This window comes from Ostrea edulis, chromosome 4 (assembly GCF_947568905.1).
Source record: "Ostrea edulis chromosome 4, xbOstEdul1.1, whole genome shotgun sequence".
Classification (NCBI taxonomy): Eukaryota; Metazoa; Mollusca; class Bivalvia; order Ostreida; family Ostreidae; genus Ostrea; species Ostrea edulis.
In genome coordinates, this window is record NC_079167.1 from 73,163,656 (window position 1) to 73,179,665 (window position 16,010).

Below are 16,010 nucleotides of genomic sequence, written 5' to 3' on the forward strand. Positions count from 1 at the left end.
CACACTGTTATCTGGTGGCGCCCAGTTTTTATTGGTGGAAGAGAACCCAGGTACAATGTACCTGGGAAGAGATTACCCACCTCCCGAAAGTAAACTGGGAAACCTTCTCACTTACCGGTGCGAGCGGGATTCGAACAAACGCCGACCAGAGGTGAGAGGCCATGTGATATTGAGCGCGTGATGCTCAAACCACTTGGTCACGGAGGCCCGTACCGGTCTCATCTGAAGGACCGCCCCATTTAGTCACCTCTTACGGCAAGCAAGGGGTAATGAGGACCTATTCTAACCCGAATCCCCACGGAATGATTCTTATTAGAACTGATTTATTAATAGAACATATATATGTATATATACTCCTTTTCCCACATTAAAACCGAAATGACATCTGACCTGGAATTTGAAATATCTACCTATCTATCGGTGAAATATTAAATAAAATATGACAACGCGTTGTAAAACGTAAGCGTTTTCATTTCTAAAAGATCTTCAGACGTTATACATTATGAAAACCAATTATGTTGTTCTTCAGACGTTTTACATTATGAAAACCAATTATGTATATATAATTTGGACAAAATTTAATATATGCATGGCAGGAAGAAGCCCTGTTTATACCTAGCTACAGATCAGACAACATCTGCTATTTACATAGAAAAGAGTCGTGTGACTTTTTACCTTTCAGGAATTGATAAAGGATATATACAAGCTATGCTTAACCTGAATACGAAATCTGATGACCATCAATTTATGAGTTATCTAACTGTCAGTCGAACATACTGTATAAGTATTCAGTTTAGCTTCCCGTGGGAACCCGGGTTAGAATAGGTCCTCAGTACCCCCTTGCTTGTCGTAAGAGGCGACTAAATGGGGCGGTCCTTCGGATGCGACCGCAAAAACCGAGGACCCGTGTCACAGCAGGTGTGGCAAAATAAAGATCCCTCCCTGCTCAATGGCCATGGGCGCCGAGCATAGGCCCAAATTTTGCAGCCCTTCACCGGCAGTGGTGACGTCTCCATATGAGTGAAATATTCTCGAGAGGGACGTAAAACAATATTCAATCAATCAATCATCATATTCAGTTTAGCGTGTTTAAAATTTGGCGCAGTCGTTTATCTTTCAACTGATACGATACATAAGAGTTTGTTCTGCGTATGATCAGTATTTAAATCGAGGCAGGCTACTGACAAATAAGATGTTACAGGCGTTTCAATAGTCTTGTTTAAAGTCAGCATTTCGCAAATTATATGGTTGTTTTAATTATCTATATTGCCAATTCAACCTATCATTGGGTCAAATGCTGTCTGACGTGTTTCATACCGATTACTCGGCCGTTCTTGGCACATCGATTTTGACTAAGATCACTCCGTTTACCTGATAAAGATAAAGGGCTCACGGCGAATGTGACCGGTCGACAGGGGCTTACTCCTCTTAGGCCCCTGATCCCACCTCTGATATTTCCAGGAACCCGTGTTTTTCCAACTCTCAATTTGTATTCTTTATATGGGTTGTGAGATTGACCACTGTTCGTTATCTTCTTCTTTCGTAGGTAATGCACTATTTGGTGCAATGATGTCTTAGCGCTTCTTCTGCGTTTATGTATAATATTATGTTATGAGATTGATCACTGTTCGTTATCTTCACTTTGCATTGGACAAATATTTAAGCGTCACCATAAAATAGTGCTCTTGCTGAACCGCGAAAACCACTGAAATTTGAAGCCAGCTAAATCAAATACGCATATACAAATTGTGTTGTCTTCCAACCAGCCAATCTACCACCCAAACAACGACAGATCCGGAGCGATACGTCACTCTTCTTTGAATGGGAACATATCAAAGATACTATTATTTACAGGTACATTAAATGAATCAGCAAATTAAGATAACGGGTTTTCATTCTTTCTTCTCAGCTCCTGCCTCTGTTCGTGATGGACGTTTTGGGTCACCTGAAAGGATTCCCTGGTCTCTTCGTCGCTTGTTTGTTCAGCGGCGCGTTAAGGTTTGACAGCACATTCAATCTATCTTATCAATAGAAAAACTCTGTTCTACGATTCAGTTTTTCTTATTTCTTACACATCTCGACAATATATCCGATAAATAACTATTCCAACACATTTGGTGCTTTTTGGGGGTAATTTTGTATATATATTACACGCCATCATAGGCCCATTCGTAGTGAAATTTAAAGGCTTTTTAAGAAGGAAGAGTCTCTTTGAATTTTTTCCCGGTTTTGCATTGAAACTCATGCATCGTGTACTGTAAATGTAGTTGTGAAAAAATTTATCCCCTTGTCAGAATAACATGCTTTATACAACTTCGTCATTTAAAAATAAAAAGGTATCTTTAATCACAAATGTTTGGTAATTAGTCAATGGTCCACTCAAAGCGAGCAACTGATTTTCAAGCGATTTCTTGAATTGTTTAAGAAAGACATATTTTGCATTATATCAGATAAATGGTGGGGATATTGTAGATTAGAGATGGGTATTTAATTTCCAGAGTGAAATTTTCCACCATTTTACTATCTTTCGACATGATAGAAAATCACCAATAATACTGCTACCAGTTCTTAGACACGCTGGTAGTTTATGAATTTTATTCACAAAGAGTTTTGAGAAGATTAGACCACATGAAATCGACCTAAGCGGATTTGTTGACATAAGATTGATTAAAGAGGTTCGCACCTGAGATTTGGATTTATGTCAATTTTTTTTAGAAGTGTATTTTTAATTTCTACACTGAAGGAGAATTAGGAAATTATAAAGAAAAACTGGGGTTGCAATGCTTGTTATTGAGCTACAAGTGTTCTAAACATGACCTTTTTACATTCAAAATTTATTCGTTTAAACTCGATTGTCTGTTGGTGTCAACACAACATATACAACACAAATCAATCATTACATAAAATAGATACTTCTAACAATACAGATAAAAAAAGTTTAATACTAGTAATGGAAATGGATAATGACCTTTTTACACTTGATATACGTAAAAATTCATGATATCAAATTTGAGAGTTTAAAAGGACATATTAGGAGTAATGTCAATTTCTAAAATTTCACATAATTTCAAGATATTGTCTTAAGATTTAAAATGGAACTTTAAAAGTGGGGGTTAGAGATCCAATTTTTTTTTAAAAATTATTGGCGAAAATACTGAAATTTTACAAAAACTTTTGAGTAAATTAATTTCAACTTTTGTAAGAATCGTTGTTCTGTTTGGAAAATTATATCAACCAAATCAATAAATTACAACATTTGAATTAGTTCCAAGTCTGAACTACTTGTATCATAAATTTTAAAACAGAAATACACGTATAGGAGTATAAAAATAGAAAATATACTGGTTGAAACAGAAACTTTAATATCATGCAGATTTAGAACTTTTTAATTAATTAATCCTTCCGCCACACAATGTAGTCCCTTCCAAACCCTTTAAAAATTTGAATTGACACAATTTTGTCAACTGGATAGGGTTTAGTAATAGATGTGTAATATGTTTGCACCAATGGGATCAGTATTGAACCAGTGAATACTTAGTTGTAGCATCCTACACATTTGTGCTCAAAAGCTAACTTCCTTAAGGGATGAGGACTTCCACTTCATGCATCGATAAAAAAAACTAAACAAACCAAACTAAAGCATAGCCTGTTTCCCTTGATTAACACACTGGATATAAAATACCTGTAAAGTGATCAATAAAAATATTAATGATATCCTCTAAATCATAAATTATCTGCTCTCCCTCTCCTCCCCCCTCCATCTCTAGCCGACCAAACCTACTAAGTGAGGACGTCCTCACAATGTGTAAATATATTATTCTAAAGGCAAAACAGTATTATGTTAGGTATACCTATAAAAGTTTATCTAATACTCTCTTTCGAATTATATAAAAAAAGGTTTTTGAGAGAAAATATAGGTAAGGACATGTCCTCACGAAGCAAATATTTTGTATCTACATCTTTCACATGCTGTAGGTCACAATTATGAGGACGTAATTGTGAAGGCATTTGTTTGTCCTCATAGTGCAATTTTGTCCTCACAACTTCTGTCCATTGGTTGAAATTTATCCTCATTTTACACGTTTTACTGCCCCCCCCCCCCCCCCTCTCTGATATGTCAGGTAAGCAGAAGAGAAATTTCTGAGTTTAGATACAAGACTATTCATATATTTTCATACTCCTATAAATAACCGTATCCATTTTGATTAATTTAACTCATCAAAGGTTACCCTGTCAAATATTACAATTCCTAATAAAGAATGGAATTAGGTTTTAAAATGGTGGGTGATATACTTTTGATTGTTTTAATCAGCAATCGTTCTTACCTTTAATTTTATCGCTTGTGTTGAAAACTTATTTATAGCGCACGATACTGGTGTCACTTTACATTACACTTATAACGTCATAAATTGTGGCAAAAGAATCACGAAAGCAACGTCACATTTTAAACAAATTCATCTCCAAGCTAAAGCACATGCTTGATTTATCGTTTAAAAATTAATCTTTGTACGTGTATAGTGTACATTCATAAAAATTATGAATTCTAAATTCATCTGTAAAAACATTTTTGACAAAATACTCCAAAGTATACGTACTCTATTTTATTTCACCGTGTCTATAACAGCAGGCATGTCGTATGAAATAAGGGTACCCGTTTCAGTAGGTTTCGTTTCGCTTCGGTAGATTTCGTTTCATTTCGATTTCGATTCGTATTTTACAAGTAACCATCCCATGAAATAAGGCTTGCAATTCTTATGAAGGGCCTCTGAGAAATTTAAACACAGTAAAAAAAAAATCAGTTTTGGTTTTTCTAGGATATATACATCATTTATACTGCATGGCTTAGGCTAGTTGTATGATTTAATGAAATTCTATATTTTCTTTGTTTCTTCCTCTCACATTTCAGCCCGTTTTGCTCTGTACTTTCTCATCACTTCTGATGTTTGTTTATATTCAGTCCGATTGATAGTTTTGGTTTTAATCTACAATGCTAGCCTTCGTTGTACATCAACATTATCAAATACGAATCAAAAATTATTATCGAATATAAATCGAGATTTATATATGGAATATAAATAACAAGGTTACCAAATGTAAATAAATAACAAGATTATCGAATATAAATCAAAATTTTCGCATAACAAGAATATCGAAGATAAATCAAGTTGTATCGAATATAAATAAAAATGTTCGCATGTAAATATTAAGATTATCGAGTATTATCAAAATTTTCGCATATGAATAACAAGATTATCGAATATGATTAAAGAGTTTCGTATATAAATCAAGATTTGTATAATATTGCAACGTTTTACACACCGTAAATGTATCTGTTCAATGCTGAATTTTATATGCATAAATACAGTAGTATATGCAACAAAATGTTGTTTGTATAATTGTCATTTGATAAATCCTATTAAAGTACATGTACCAGAGTAAAACATGTCTATGAGATATACATGCAATAGCTTAAATATCTTGTATACCGTTTTTAAAAATCATTTTAATTTAGATCATTTAAAAAAGAATAATAGCAACATTTTACGTTTAGCTAGACGTAGGCAGTGTACATTGACACAACGTCATCGCGCGACAAAATCACATGGGACATTTATTTGGAAGTAAAGTATCTTTCCGTTTTTCTAAATGGACGCGGGGTAAAATAAAATGTATATTCTATTTAGTAAATTTTATGTACTTTCTGAAAGTTATATTCATTAAAATATTCGCGTTGGAATAATGCTTAGAAATAAGACATAGAATGGTAGAATTGTTTAAAAAGTGCGGTATTTGTAGAATAAGGACATTTCACTGGACACCGATAAAATCAATCTACTTTATGGATATACTCAGAATTATATGATACTGGCATACACTGTGTTCCATGATATATGTAAATTATAAATGTAACATGGATAGTCAACTTCCCCCTGCATTAGGCATGCTACCGTAAACATAGCGGAAGCATTGTCTTATGTACGCATGAAAGTAACACCAGTACCGTGCGCGACGTCAATAACAACAAATTTAAAAAATGTGAATGTTCTCTTTTTTTTATGCTTCCCCTCTTTCAAGGGGAGACATGTAGTTTTTATACTCTCTGTCCGTCTGTCTGTCACCAAATCTTGTGAGCGCTTCTCCTATATGGCTTATCGTTGTACAATGCTTCATTGCCATTTGTAGATGTGCGTGCATACTGTTGGGACAGGAGGGTCCAATTATTTTCCTAAAAGTTATAGTGGATCTCAGAGGGGTGGAGGATGTTAAAATAGGTTGTGAACGCATCTTCTCCTATATGTATATGGGCTATCCGATATACTTGAAATTGTACTTCAATGCCATTTGTAGATATGCATACTGCAGGGACAGGATGATCCAACTGTTCTTAAAGTTATAGTGGATTTGAGGGTCGGAGAGTGTAAAATAGTATGTGAACACTTCTCCTATGTGGCTTATGGGAGTTCATAAATGTCTATGTTCCTGTCGGTGCTTTCTCCTCCATACCATGCAGTACATTAAGGGGAGGAGGTTTCTTTGGAGCACTTCCAATTTGGGAAGCTGGGGAGACATTTGTTTTTTGTAAAACAATCTAGTTTTTTCGCTTTTGTCAAGAATTAAATAGTATATTTATATAGTACATTGTATCCTTTTTCTCTATGATTTAGCACAATTTCCTCAGGACTGAGCGCTTTGGCTGCAGTAGTTTTAGAAGATGTTATAAAAGCATATTTTTTCAAAAACCTATCAGAAAATGCGGCTACGAACACATCCAAGGTTCTCGGTGAGTTGCTTTCAATATCATTACACACTATAAATTTAATTACATCACTGCATGATTATTTTATATTTAAAATACAAGATGCATAGTCGTTGATGTTTTTATATCTCCCCTTTATTATCCATTATATTTGCTGTAATCATAAGGGAGATCAGCAAATAAGGAATTTGCCCCCCCCCCCCCCCCCAAGTCAAATTAATCAATGTACATGTAATCCACGTTTGATAAGATTTTCCGTCAAAGTTTCACCTTTGGGTATAAATATTTCGGTCAGGACATCTCACGGAGAAACTCCTGGTGGATCCGATTCATGTACTATGAATTACAATCGATGATTCCAAGTGCGTTTCGAATTTAGAGACCTGTCCTATTGGAGTTTTTAAAATATTCCTAACTTACTCAAGAGTCCAGACTTCGATAAAGCGGAAAGGAGGTTATTTTTAAGCCCTTGGATTCAAGGATTCCGAGGCATATAGTTTTTGGCCTGTCCATCTGTCTCTATGTGGCAAAAACTTAAACCTTGGTCATATCTATATTTCTTGTGGCAAGACCTTTCCATTGACACCAAAATAATTGACCTGGTGATCTAACATTGACTTTTGACCTACTTTGTAATTTAGAAAATTCGAATATAAGCCACATCTTTTCAAATCGTAAGAGGTCCTGCTTTTATATTTATGCCCCCCCCCCCTCTTTCAAAGAAGAGGGGCATATTGCTTTGTACCTGTCGGTCGGTAGACCACATGTTGTCCGCTCAATACCTTGAGAACCATTTACTTGATCATAATGATATTTCATGTGTGGGTTGGTTATGATTAGAAGAGTCAGGGGTCAATCTACTCTGGGCATAGGAATATACTGTCCGCTCAATATCTTAAGAATCCTGTACTTGACATACATCAAACTTGGTAAATCCTAAGGAGTAAATGACCTGTATTGATTTTGAGGGCACATGGTTATAAGTGAAGGGGTAAACTGGACATAGGAATATACTGACCACTCAATGTCTAGAGAACCATTTGCTTGACAGACATCAAATTTGGTGCACTGGTATATCTTTAGAAAAAGATGACTCCTATTGATTTTGAAATCACATGGTCAAAGGTCAAGGGTCAAACTGGACATAGGGATTTTCTGTCCGTTCAATATCTTGAGAACCCTTTGCTTGACAGACATCAAACTTGGTACACTGGTATATGCAAGGTGAAGATAACGAACAGTGATCAATCTCATAACTCCTACAAGCAATACAAAATAGATAGTTGGCAAACACGGACCCCTGGACACACCAGAGGTGGGATCAGGTGCCTAGGAGGAGTAAGCATTCCCTGTTGACCGGTCACACCCGCCGTGAGCCCCATATCCTGATCAGGTAAACGGAGTTATCCGCAGTCAAAATCAGTGTGCCAAGAACGGCTTAACAATCGGTATGAAATACGTCAGACAGCATTTGACCCAATGCGAGGTTGTATTGACGAACTAGATCGTTATAACGACCATAGAATTTGCGAAATGCTGACTTCAATCGAGACTGTTGAAATCCCTGTACCATCAACTTGTTTGTCAGTAGCTTACCTATATCTTTAGGATAAGATGACCCGTATTGATTTTGAGGTCACATGGTCAAAGGTCAAGCTGGGCATAGTAATATACTGTCCACTCAATATCTTGAGAATCCTTTGCTTGACAGACATCAAACTTAGAACACTGTCCAACGGTACAAGATTTGTTGCCCTTGTTACATTGACCTTTGACCAATATGTAGGTTTCTGTAAATTTTCCAAAACCACATCTTACAGTTCGAGTAATCCTGGGACATCAGAATTTCTTAGACACATCTTGGTGGGTTTTTTTTAATTTAAGTACCAGATTTACAGATATTCATATCTGAAAGTAACACAAAGGTTGTGAAAAGGTGAAACGCGGATCAAATGGGAGACCATCACAGTTGTATATCACGTAACGTGCCGCTTAGATAAAAAAATCTACTCCTTTCGAAGCACACAGTTCTAACGTTATTATTTTCTTCTATTTTGCAGCCTTTGTTTTTGGAATAATATGCCTAGGTCTTACATACGTGGCGTCACTTCTTGGTGGCGTCCTCCAGGTTAGTTCAAAAGTTTCATCTCAGACGAACCATATCATGAATAAGAGTTATCATTAAAATTGGCAAAACGAATGAGGTGCTCAGCTATGGACAATACGATCTAATCTGTTTTCACGTACAGAAACAAATCTTAACTAACTTTGCTATGTTTTGACAGATCTGACCATATATCATTCTAAATCACATTTAACGTCATCATTGCAGGCAGCGTTGTCTCTGTTTGGGATGATAGGAGGGCCCCTGTTGGGTCTGTTCATTTTAGGAATGATGTTTCCATGGGCAAATAAATGGGTAAGTTGGATAAACATGTGTAAGTGTTCGAATGTGGATGTATACAGTCTCTCTTTCTCTCTCTCCAAAGTTTACCAGAATTTGGTTTGTTTCTTTGTTTTACGACCCTTCGAGAATTTTTCACTCATATTGAGACCTCACCAGTTGTAGGTGAAGAAGTAGCTCAAATTTAGACCTTAACGTTTACGACTGCTTCAGTGAGGGTTCTTTATTGTGTCAACACTAGTCGCAACATGGGACCCCGTGCCATGTCCGAAAGACCAGTGTTCTTACTTCCAAGCGTTTGGCGAAAGAGCAATCACTATCTACAATCGTTTCAATAATAGCATGACACTCTGCTTGATCGAGTGTGCAAATGTTTGGGCGATGTTTCTCATAGATTTCAATGAAACCGGTTTAACTTTTGTTCTCAGTGACCAAACACATTGAAAGAATGGCATAGCGTGGTCATCCAAACTCGCTTTTATTGAAATCACACGAACAACCAGTAAGTGAAATTTGCACGCTCGATCAAGCGAAGTGGCACGCTATTATTCTAACGAAATCATCTTGACGTTTTAGGTTTTACGCGGTCATGATACGAACATTGCTCGAACTCACGACCTCTCTGTCACGACCTCTCTGTCACTAAGTGACTGGTATTTGGTAGCAACATTCTTATTAAATGTAATTTGAAAACCAAAATCAGTGGGATTACATAAATTTATTGTTCTAATAAACGAATTTTAACAGTTTACTATGGTAGCATAATTTTTTTTTCTCCCTTTACGATGATCATGTGGTAAACAAATTCGATCGTCGATTGTACCAAAAGGTTTTGTTCTGACGTCATCATGCAAACACCGCATGGTTTCGACTATAGGACTAGATCTGATATGAGAGTCTGTAAAACTATAAAATAATTAAATTATCTATATTATTTTTAATTAAATTGACTTTTACAATAAAGCATACAATATCTAATGTGCGTTTAAAATTAGTTAAAATGCTAATTTTTGCGACCACTTTCATCATCTTTGCACAAGCCCACATATTTATATCATTTAAAAGCATTCCAAATTTGAATATATATCTATGGCAAAATCATGAACTTTATCAAAGCTTGTGCCAAATTTTGTTTGTTTTCTTTTAATAATGTTATGTCAAGGAATTGAAAACGGTGAGAAAACGCCATCTTTATGATGTCAAAATTAATTGAATCGAATTGAGAAAATATATCTGTATTTGCATTCCTACATTAATGTTGTCCTATGTAAAGCCTAAATATTTATCAGACTTTCACTCTAGGGTAATAACATGAGAGTGACATGAACATGAGAGTGACATGAAACTGCCGACATCATAATAACTAAACCATGAAGGTGACATTACATCGCCATTCTACCATTATACACATTGAATATTAGATGTATGGGTTGTAACGATACGAGATAAAGATCCAAGTTTTCATATCTATTTAACAATAGTTCATTATCATCTACATATGGTGTTTAACTCTCTCAACTGATTCAATACACAAGAGCAAGTTCTGCGTATGATCAGTTTTTAAACCGAGGCAGGCTACTGACAAATAAGTTACATGGGTTTCAACAGTCTCGTTTAAAATCAGCTTTTCATCATATTGATTACACCGATCTAGTTTGCCAATACAGTCTATCATTGGGTCAAATGCTGTCTGACGTGTTTCATACCGATTGTAAGGTCGTTCTTGACACACTGATTTTGACTACGGATGACTGCGTTTATCTGATCAGGATATAAGGCTCACAGTGGGTGTGACCAGTCGACAAGGGATACTTACTCCTCTTAGGCACCTGATCCCACCTCTGGTACATCCAGGGTCTGTGTTTGCCCAACTCTCTAGTTTGTATTGCTTATAGGAGTTATGAGATTGAGGGTACCTGTAAAGTGCGAAACGAAATCGAAACGAAATCTACCGAAACGAAACGAAATCTGCCGAAACGAAACAGATTGTATAATCGAACTCTTTTAATTATAATAATTAAAAATGGTATCTTAGGCTCCTGCTAAAGTTTACACATATAAATAAAATTCGCCTCCCCTTTGATGTAGGCTTTCGACTTGACTGATGCAAAGTTTTAAAAGTTGGAAGGAGGGGGGGGGGGGGGGGGGGGGGGGGGGGGGTAAGCACAAAGTACATAGATACCATGTGCAATTAGCTTCGGATCCATAAGTTTCAGAATGGAGGGTTACAGTCTCACAGGTCAGAGGTCTGGGGAAACACACCAAACAAGGGGTGGGGTCGTCGGCGTTGGGTCCGCCTTTGGGCATAAATTATACATGCTTCAGTATTTTTTGCTCTAACGACAAATATATGTATACATGTGGATATTGTGTATTTGTATGTAGTATATCAAACGATGGATTCTGAATATGTCCTCCCGTTCTCTTTGTGATTTCTGCTTAAAATTCCCTTGTTCATAAGCCTTTTCAGTTTACAAAATGCCGACCTCCTCCTAATATTATTGCTTTAAAAAAATTCCGTTTTCCGTCCCGTTTTCAATTCCCCGTCTTGGCAACACCCAAAATGTATAGATTTTTTTCCATTATTGAAAGTACTCGCACCTCAGCAGTTAGAGATAAAATAAGAGGTTAAAAGCTCTTCCTGCTTTCAATTTTCTCAGACACCAGCTTCTTCAAACAATGTATCTATGCCCAAAGGCGGATCCAACGTCGGCGACCCCACCCGTCGTATAGTGTGTTTCCCCAGATCTCTGAGACCGTAACCCTCGGTTCTGAAATTTATGGATCCGAATCTAATTGTACATGGCATTTAATCAACTACGGATATGTACTTTGTGCTTACTCCCCCCTTTCCAGCTTTTAAAACTTTGTAACAGTCAAGCAGAAAGCCTACATCAAAGGGGAGGCGAATTTTATTTATATGTGGTAACGTTCACAGGGGCCTAAGATACCATTTTTAATTAATATAATTAAAAGAGTTCGTTATACAATCTGTTTCGTTTCGTTTCGGTAGGTTTCGTTTCGTTAGATTTCGTTTCGTTTCGCACTTTACAGGTACCCATGAGATTGATCACTATTCGTTATCTTCACCTTTCATTGATAAGCTATCTCCGAAATTCTGCCAAGTATTTTCAAAATTTCGAACTACAAATCATCGTCAACTAATAAAGATTAGGAGATGGCATGGAATACCACTTTGTGAAGGGACTATGTACACTGTGTAATGATACTCAAATTGTAGACGAGTTTCACTATATTCTAGAATGTAAAGCGCTAATTAATGCTAGAAAATATTATCTGGGCAATTTTTACTCTGGAAGACCTATTGTTATCAAATTCAAAGAACTGTCACCCCCCCCCCAAAAAAAAGAAAAACCTGCTGAAAAAACTCTGCATGTTTGTTTTGAAAATTTATGATGCTTTCTGTCTTCCTTGATTCCCATATTGATATTTATTTATTGTCACGTGTTATATATTGTACCTCTGACTAGGTTTGTTCATTAATGTACATGTGTTGCTGTTGTACCTCGCGTAACAATAATGGTATGAGAGAATAAACGGAATTTGAACTAACTGTTTATAACGATCTAATTTATAAATACAGTGTTCAAGCTGTCATTAGGTCGAATGCTGTCTGACGTATTTCATACCAGTAATTAGGTCGTTTTACGTACTCATTTTGACTATTGATTACTCTGTTTACCTGATCAAGATATAAAGCTCACGGCGGGTGTGACCGGTCAACAGGAGATGCTTACTCATCCTAAACACCTGACCCAACCTCTGGTGTCTCCGGAGGTCCGTGTTTGTCCTCTTAATTTTGTATTGATCATGTTCGTCATCTTCATTTTTTCATGTATCGCGATGCCCTGTAATACATTATGACCATATCACTAAACGTATTGTGATATATTGTTTCATTAAAAAGTAACCGCCGCGGTGGCCGAGAGGTTAGAGCGTTCGCCCCGCATGCGGAAGGCCGGGGTTCGAATCCCGGCCGCGACAGACCTAAGTCGTTAAAAACAGGTAGTGACAGTTCCATCGCCAAAACGTGAATATCACGGTCTTCGGAGATGACCTTAAAAACGGATGACTCTTGTCACAGTAGGTGTGACACTCTAAAGAACCTTCACTGCTCAATGGCTGTAAGCGCCGAGTGTACGCCTAAATTTGAAACCCTTCACCACTCTTGGTGACGTCTCCATATGAGTGAAAAATTCTCGAGCGAGACGTTATATAAGCAAGATACAATCAATATAAAGTACATATTTGATCCATTCGTCTACCATCAATTCATATGTTATTATTGTTCTTTGTGCTTGTCATTTTATGTTTTCTTAACTAACTAGCTCCTTATTTCGTTTCTTATACCATTTTGTTTTTGGCATATTGATCGAAATCTAACGATTTTGCCGCCATCTTTTGCAAGCAGTGTCGTATTTATAAAGGTTTTCACAAGCGTCTCACTCTAATATAAGAAACAACACGATAAATGTCTTATTATCAACGAGAACTGATATCGGGTCTAAAATTTGGCGATTTGCTGGCCCAAAGGTATGCCAATAGCGGAATAAAGTGTGGTGAGGAAGAGATATCTCTCTTGCAAATTCTGAAAATTGGGTGCATATTTGGCAAGTGAAATTTTGGCGGAAAGTTATGTAACCGCTGATATAAACCAAATCTATCACCCCGCGGGGAAAAACCCTGTACGGTAATATCGTAAATATCAATGGGGAGACCTGTGTCTCGAATTTCTCTCTATGGAGAACCTTATCTCATCAAAAGAAAGAACGTGCACTACAATTTGACAAAGTTATGTCTTCGGTCGTTGATTGAGATGTGATTAAGAAGGTTTAAAATATAGGTCTTGGAGATTACATAACATCATCACTCCCTGGTATATCCTGTCTGAATGTCACGATAACAAACATTCCGTTGAGTGTTCTTTTTGTCATCCCACTAAACATAGACTAGGTTAGATAGTGTAAACTGTGACAAATTCTTGCACTAGCCTGTGTCCACAAAGGAAATTTGATATATCACACATCTTTACACCGCACATACTTCTCGCCTGCAATGAATATTTATTCAAGATCAAGTGTGACAAACATGAAGTTCAAGTTCAATTATTCATATGTTGAAATCTGTAAGCTGACCGTGCATTAAATTATCAATTAAATCATACATTTCCTACACTCTACAGTAACTAGGATTGTTTTCTTGATATGCAAAATACGTGATGCTAATTAAAATAAACTATCAAGATAGCATATGTGAAACAAATTCATGCTTCGCTTTGAAAAGACGCATCTGATATTTCATTTACTAATTTTTAAGAATACATACCTTGATTGGACATTGTGTAGGATTGCTAAGGCAATGAAGATCCCCTGCACCGACATACCAATATTGATTGTGTTATATTTAACTCTGAGTAACCTCCCCTACAGTGGAGATCCAGGTTAGAATAGGTCCTCAGTACCCCTTGCTTGTTGTAAGAGGCGACTAAATTACGTGGTTCTTCGAATGAGACTGCAAAAACCGACGTCCCTTGTCACAGCAGGTGTGGCACAATAAAGATCCCTCCCTGCTCAAAGGGCTTTGAACCGCTGCGGTGACCGAGAAGTTAGAGCATTCGCCCCGCATGCGGAAGGCCGGGGTTCGAATCCCGGCCGCGACAGACCTAAGCCGTTAAAACAGGTAGTGACAGTTCTATCGCCAAACGCTCGGCAGAAGGTGTTTAATGTCACGGGTCCTCGGAGATGACCTGTGTCACAGTAGGTGTGGCACGCTAAAGAACCCTCACTGCTCAATGGCTGTAAGCGGCGAGCATAGGCCTAAATTTGAAGCCCTTCACCGGTCTTGGTGACCAGGGCCGTAAATTAACCTTCAATTTGGAGGAGGCAGGAAATTAGGCGGGGGTCTGGGGGCCGCCCAGGCCCCCAGACGCTGAGCACATTTTGTGCACACTGAACACGTTTCGTGCAAAATCCTTGATTCTAGGGCCTTCTAAGATGTTACTTGACTAACTCATTCTAAAAGAAAGATTTGGAATGCTTTTTAAGGGAGGTATCATGTTCTTAGTTATTGGAAACAACATAAATTCTAATGAACTTTAAATTTTAATTTTTTTTGGCTAAAAAGTTGGAGGAGGCAGCTGCCTCCTCCGCCTCCATGTAATTTCCGGCCCTGGGTGACGTCTCCATATGAGTGAAAAAATCTCGAGCGAGACGTTAAGAAAGATACAAGATACAATCAATGGGCTTTGAAGTCTTTCACCGGCAATTGGTGACGTCTCCGTATGAGTAAAAAGAAATCTCGTGCGGGACGTTAAGCAATATACAACCAACCAACCGCAACGGGTAATAACGCGGAAAAAAAATCACCTATATGTAAAGCTAACATTCGCCAATTTGTAACACTGATACTCACCCACTGGTAATGCAAATAATCACCTATTTGTAATGCAAATAGTCACCTATTTGTAATATAAATAATCACCTAATTACATATGATCACCCATTTGTAATGCAAATAATCACCTATTTGTAATGCAAATAATCACCTATTTGTAATGCAAATAGTCACCTATTTGTAATATAAATAATCACCTAATTACATATGATCACCCATTTGTAATGCAAATAATCACCTATTTGTAATGCAAATAATCACCTATTTGTAATGCAAATAGTCACCTATTTGTAATATAAATAATCACCTAATTACATATGATCACCCATTTGTAATGCAAATAATCACCTATTTGTAATGCAAATAGTCACCTATTTGTAATATAAATAATCACCTAATTACATATGATCACCCATTTGTAGCGTCGATAACCAC

General features: G+C 37.0%; 1 protein-coding gene across 1 annotated transcript in view; it reads left to right on the plus strand.

Moving 5' to 3' along the window:
* Window positions 1-16,010, plus strand: part of LOC125668324 (sodium-coupled monocarboxylate transporter 1-like) — a 46,812-nt gene that overhangs the window by 27,193 nt on the left and 3,609 nt on the right. Inside the window, exons 8-11 of the mRNA XM_048902303.2 lie at window positions 1,910-1,998; window positions 6,666-6,781; window positions 8,818-8,885; window positions 9,090-9,176. Coding sequence (XP_048758260.2) covers window positions 1,910-1,998; window positions 6,666-6,781; window positions 8,818-8,885; window positions 9,090-9,176 — 360 coding nt within the window. The remainder of the gene's footprint in view (window positions 1-1,909; window positions 1,999-6,665; window positions 6,782-8,817; window positions 8,886-9,089; window positions 9,177-16,010) is intronic.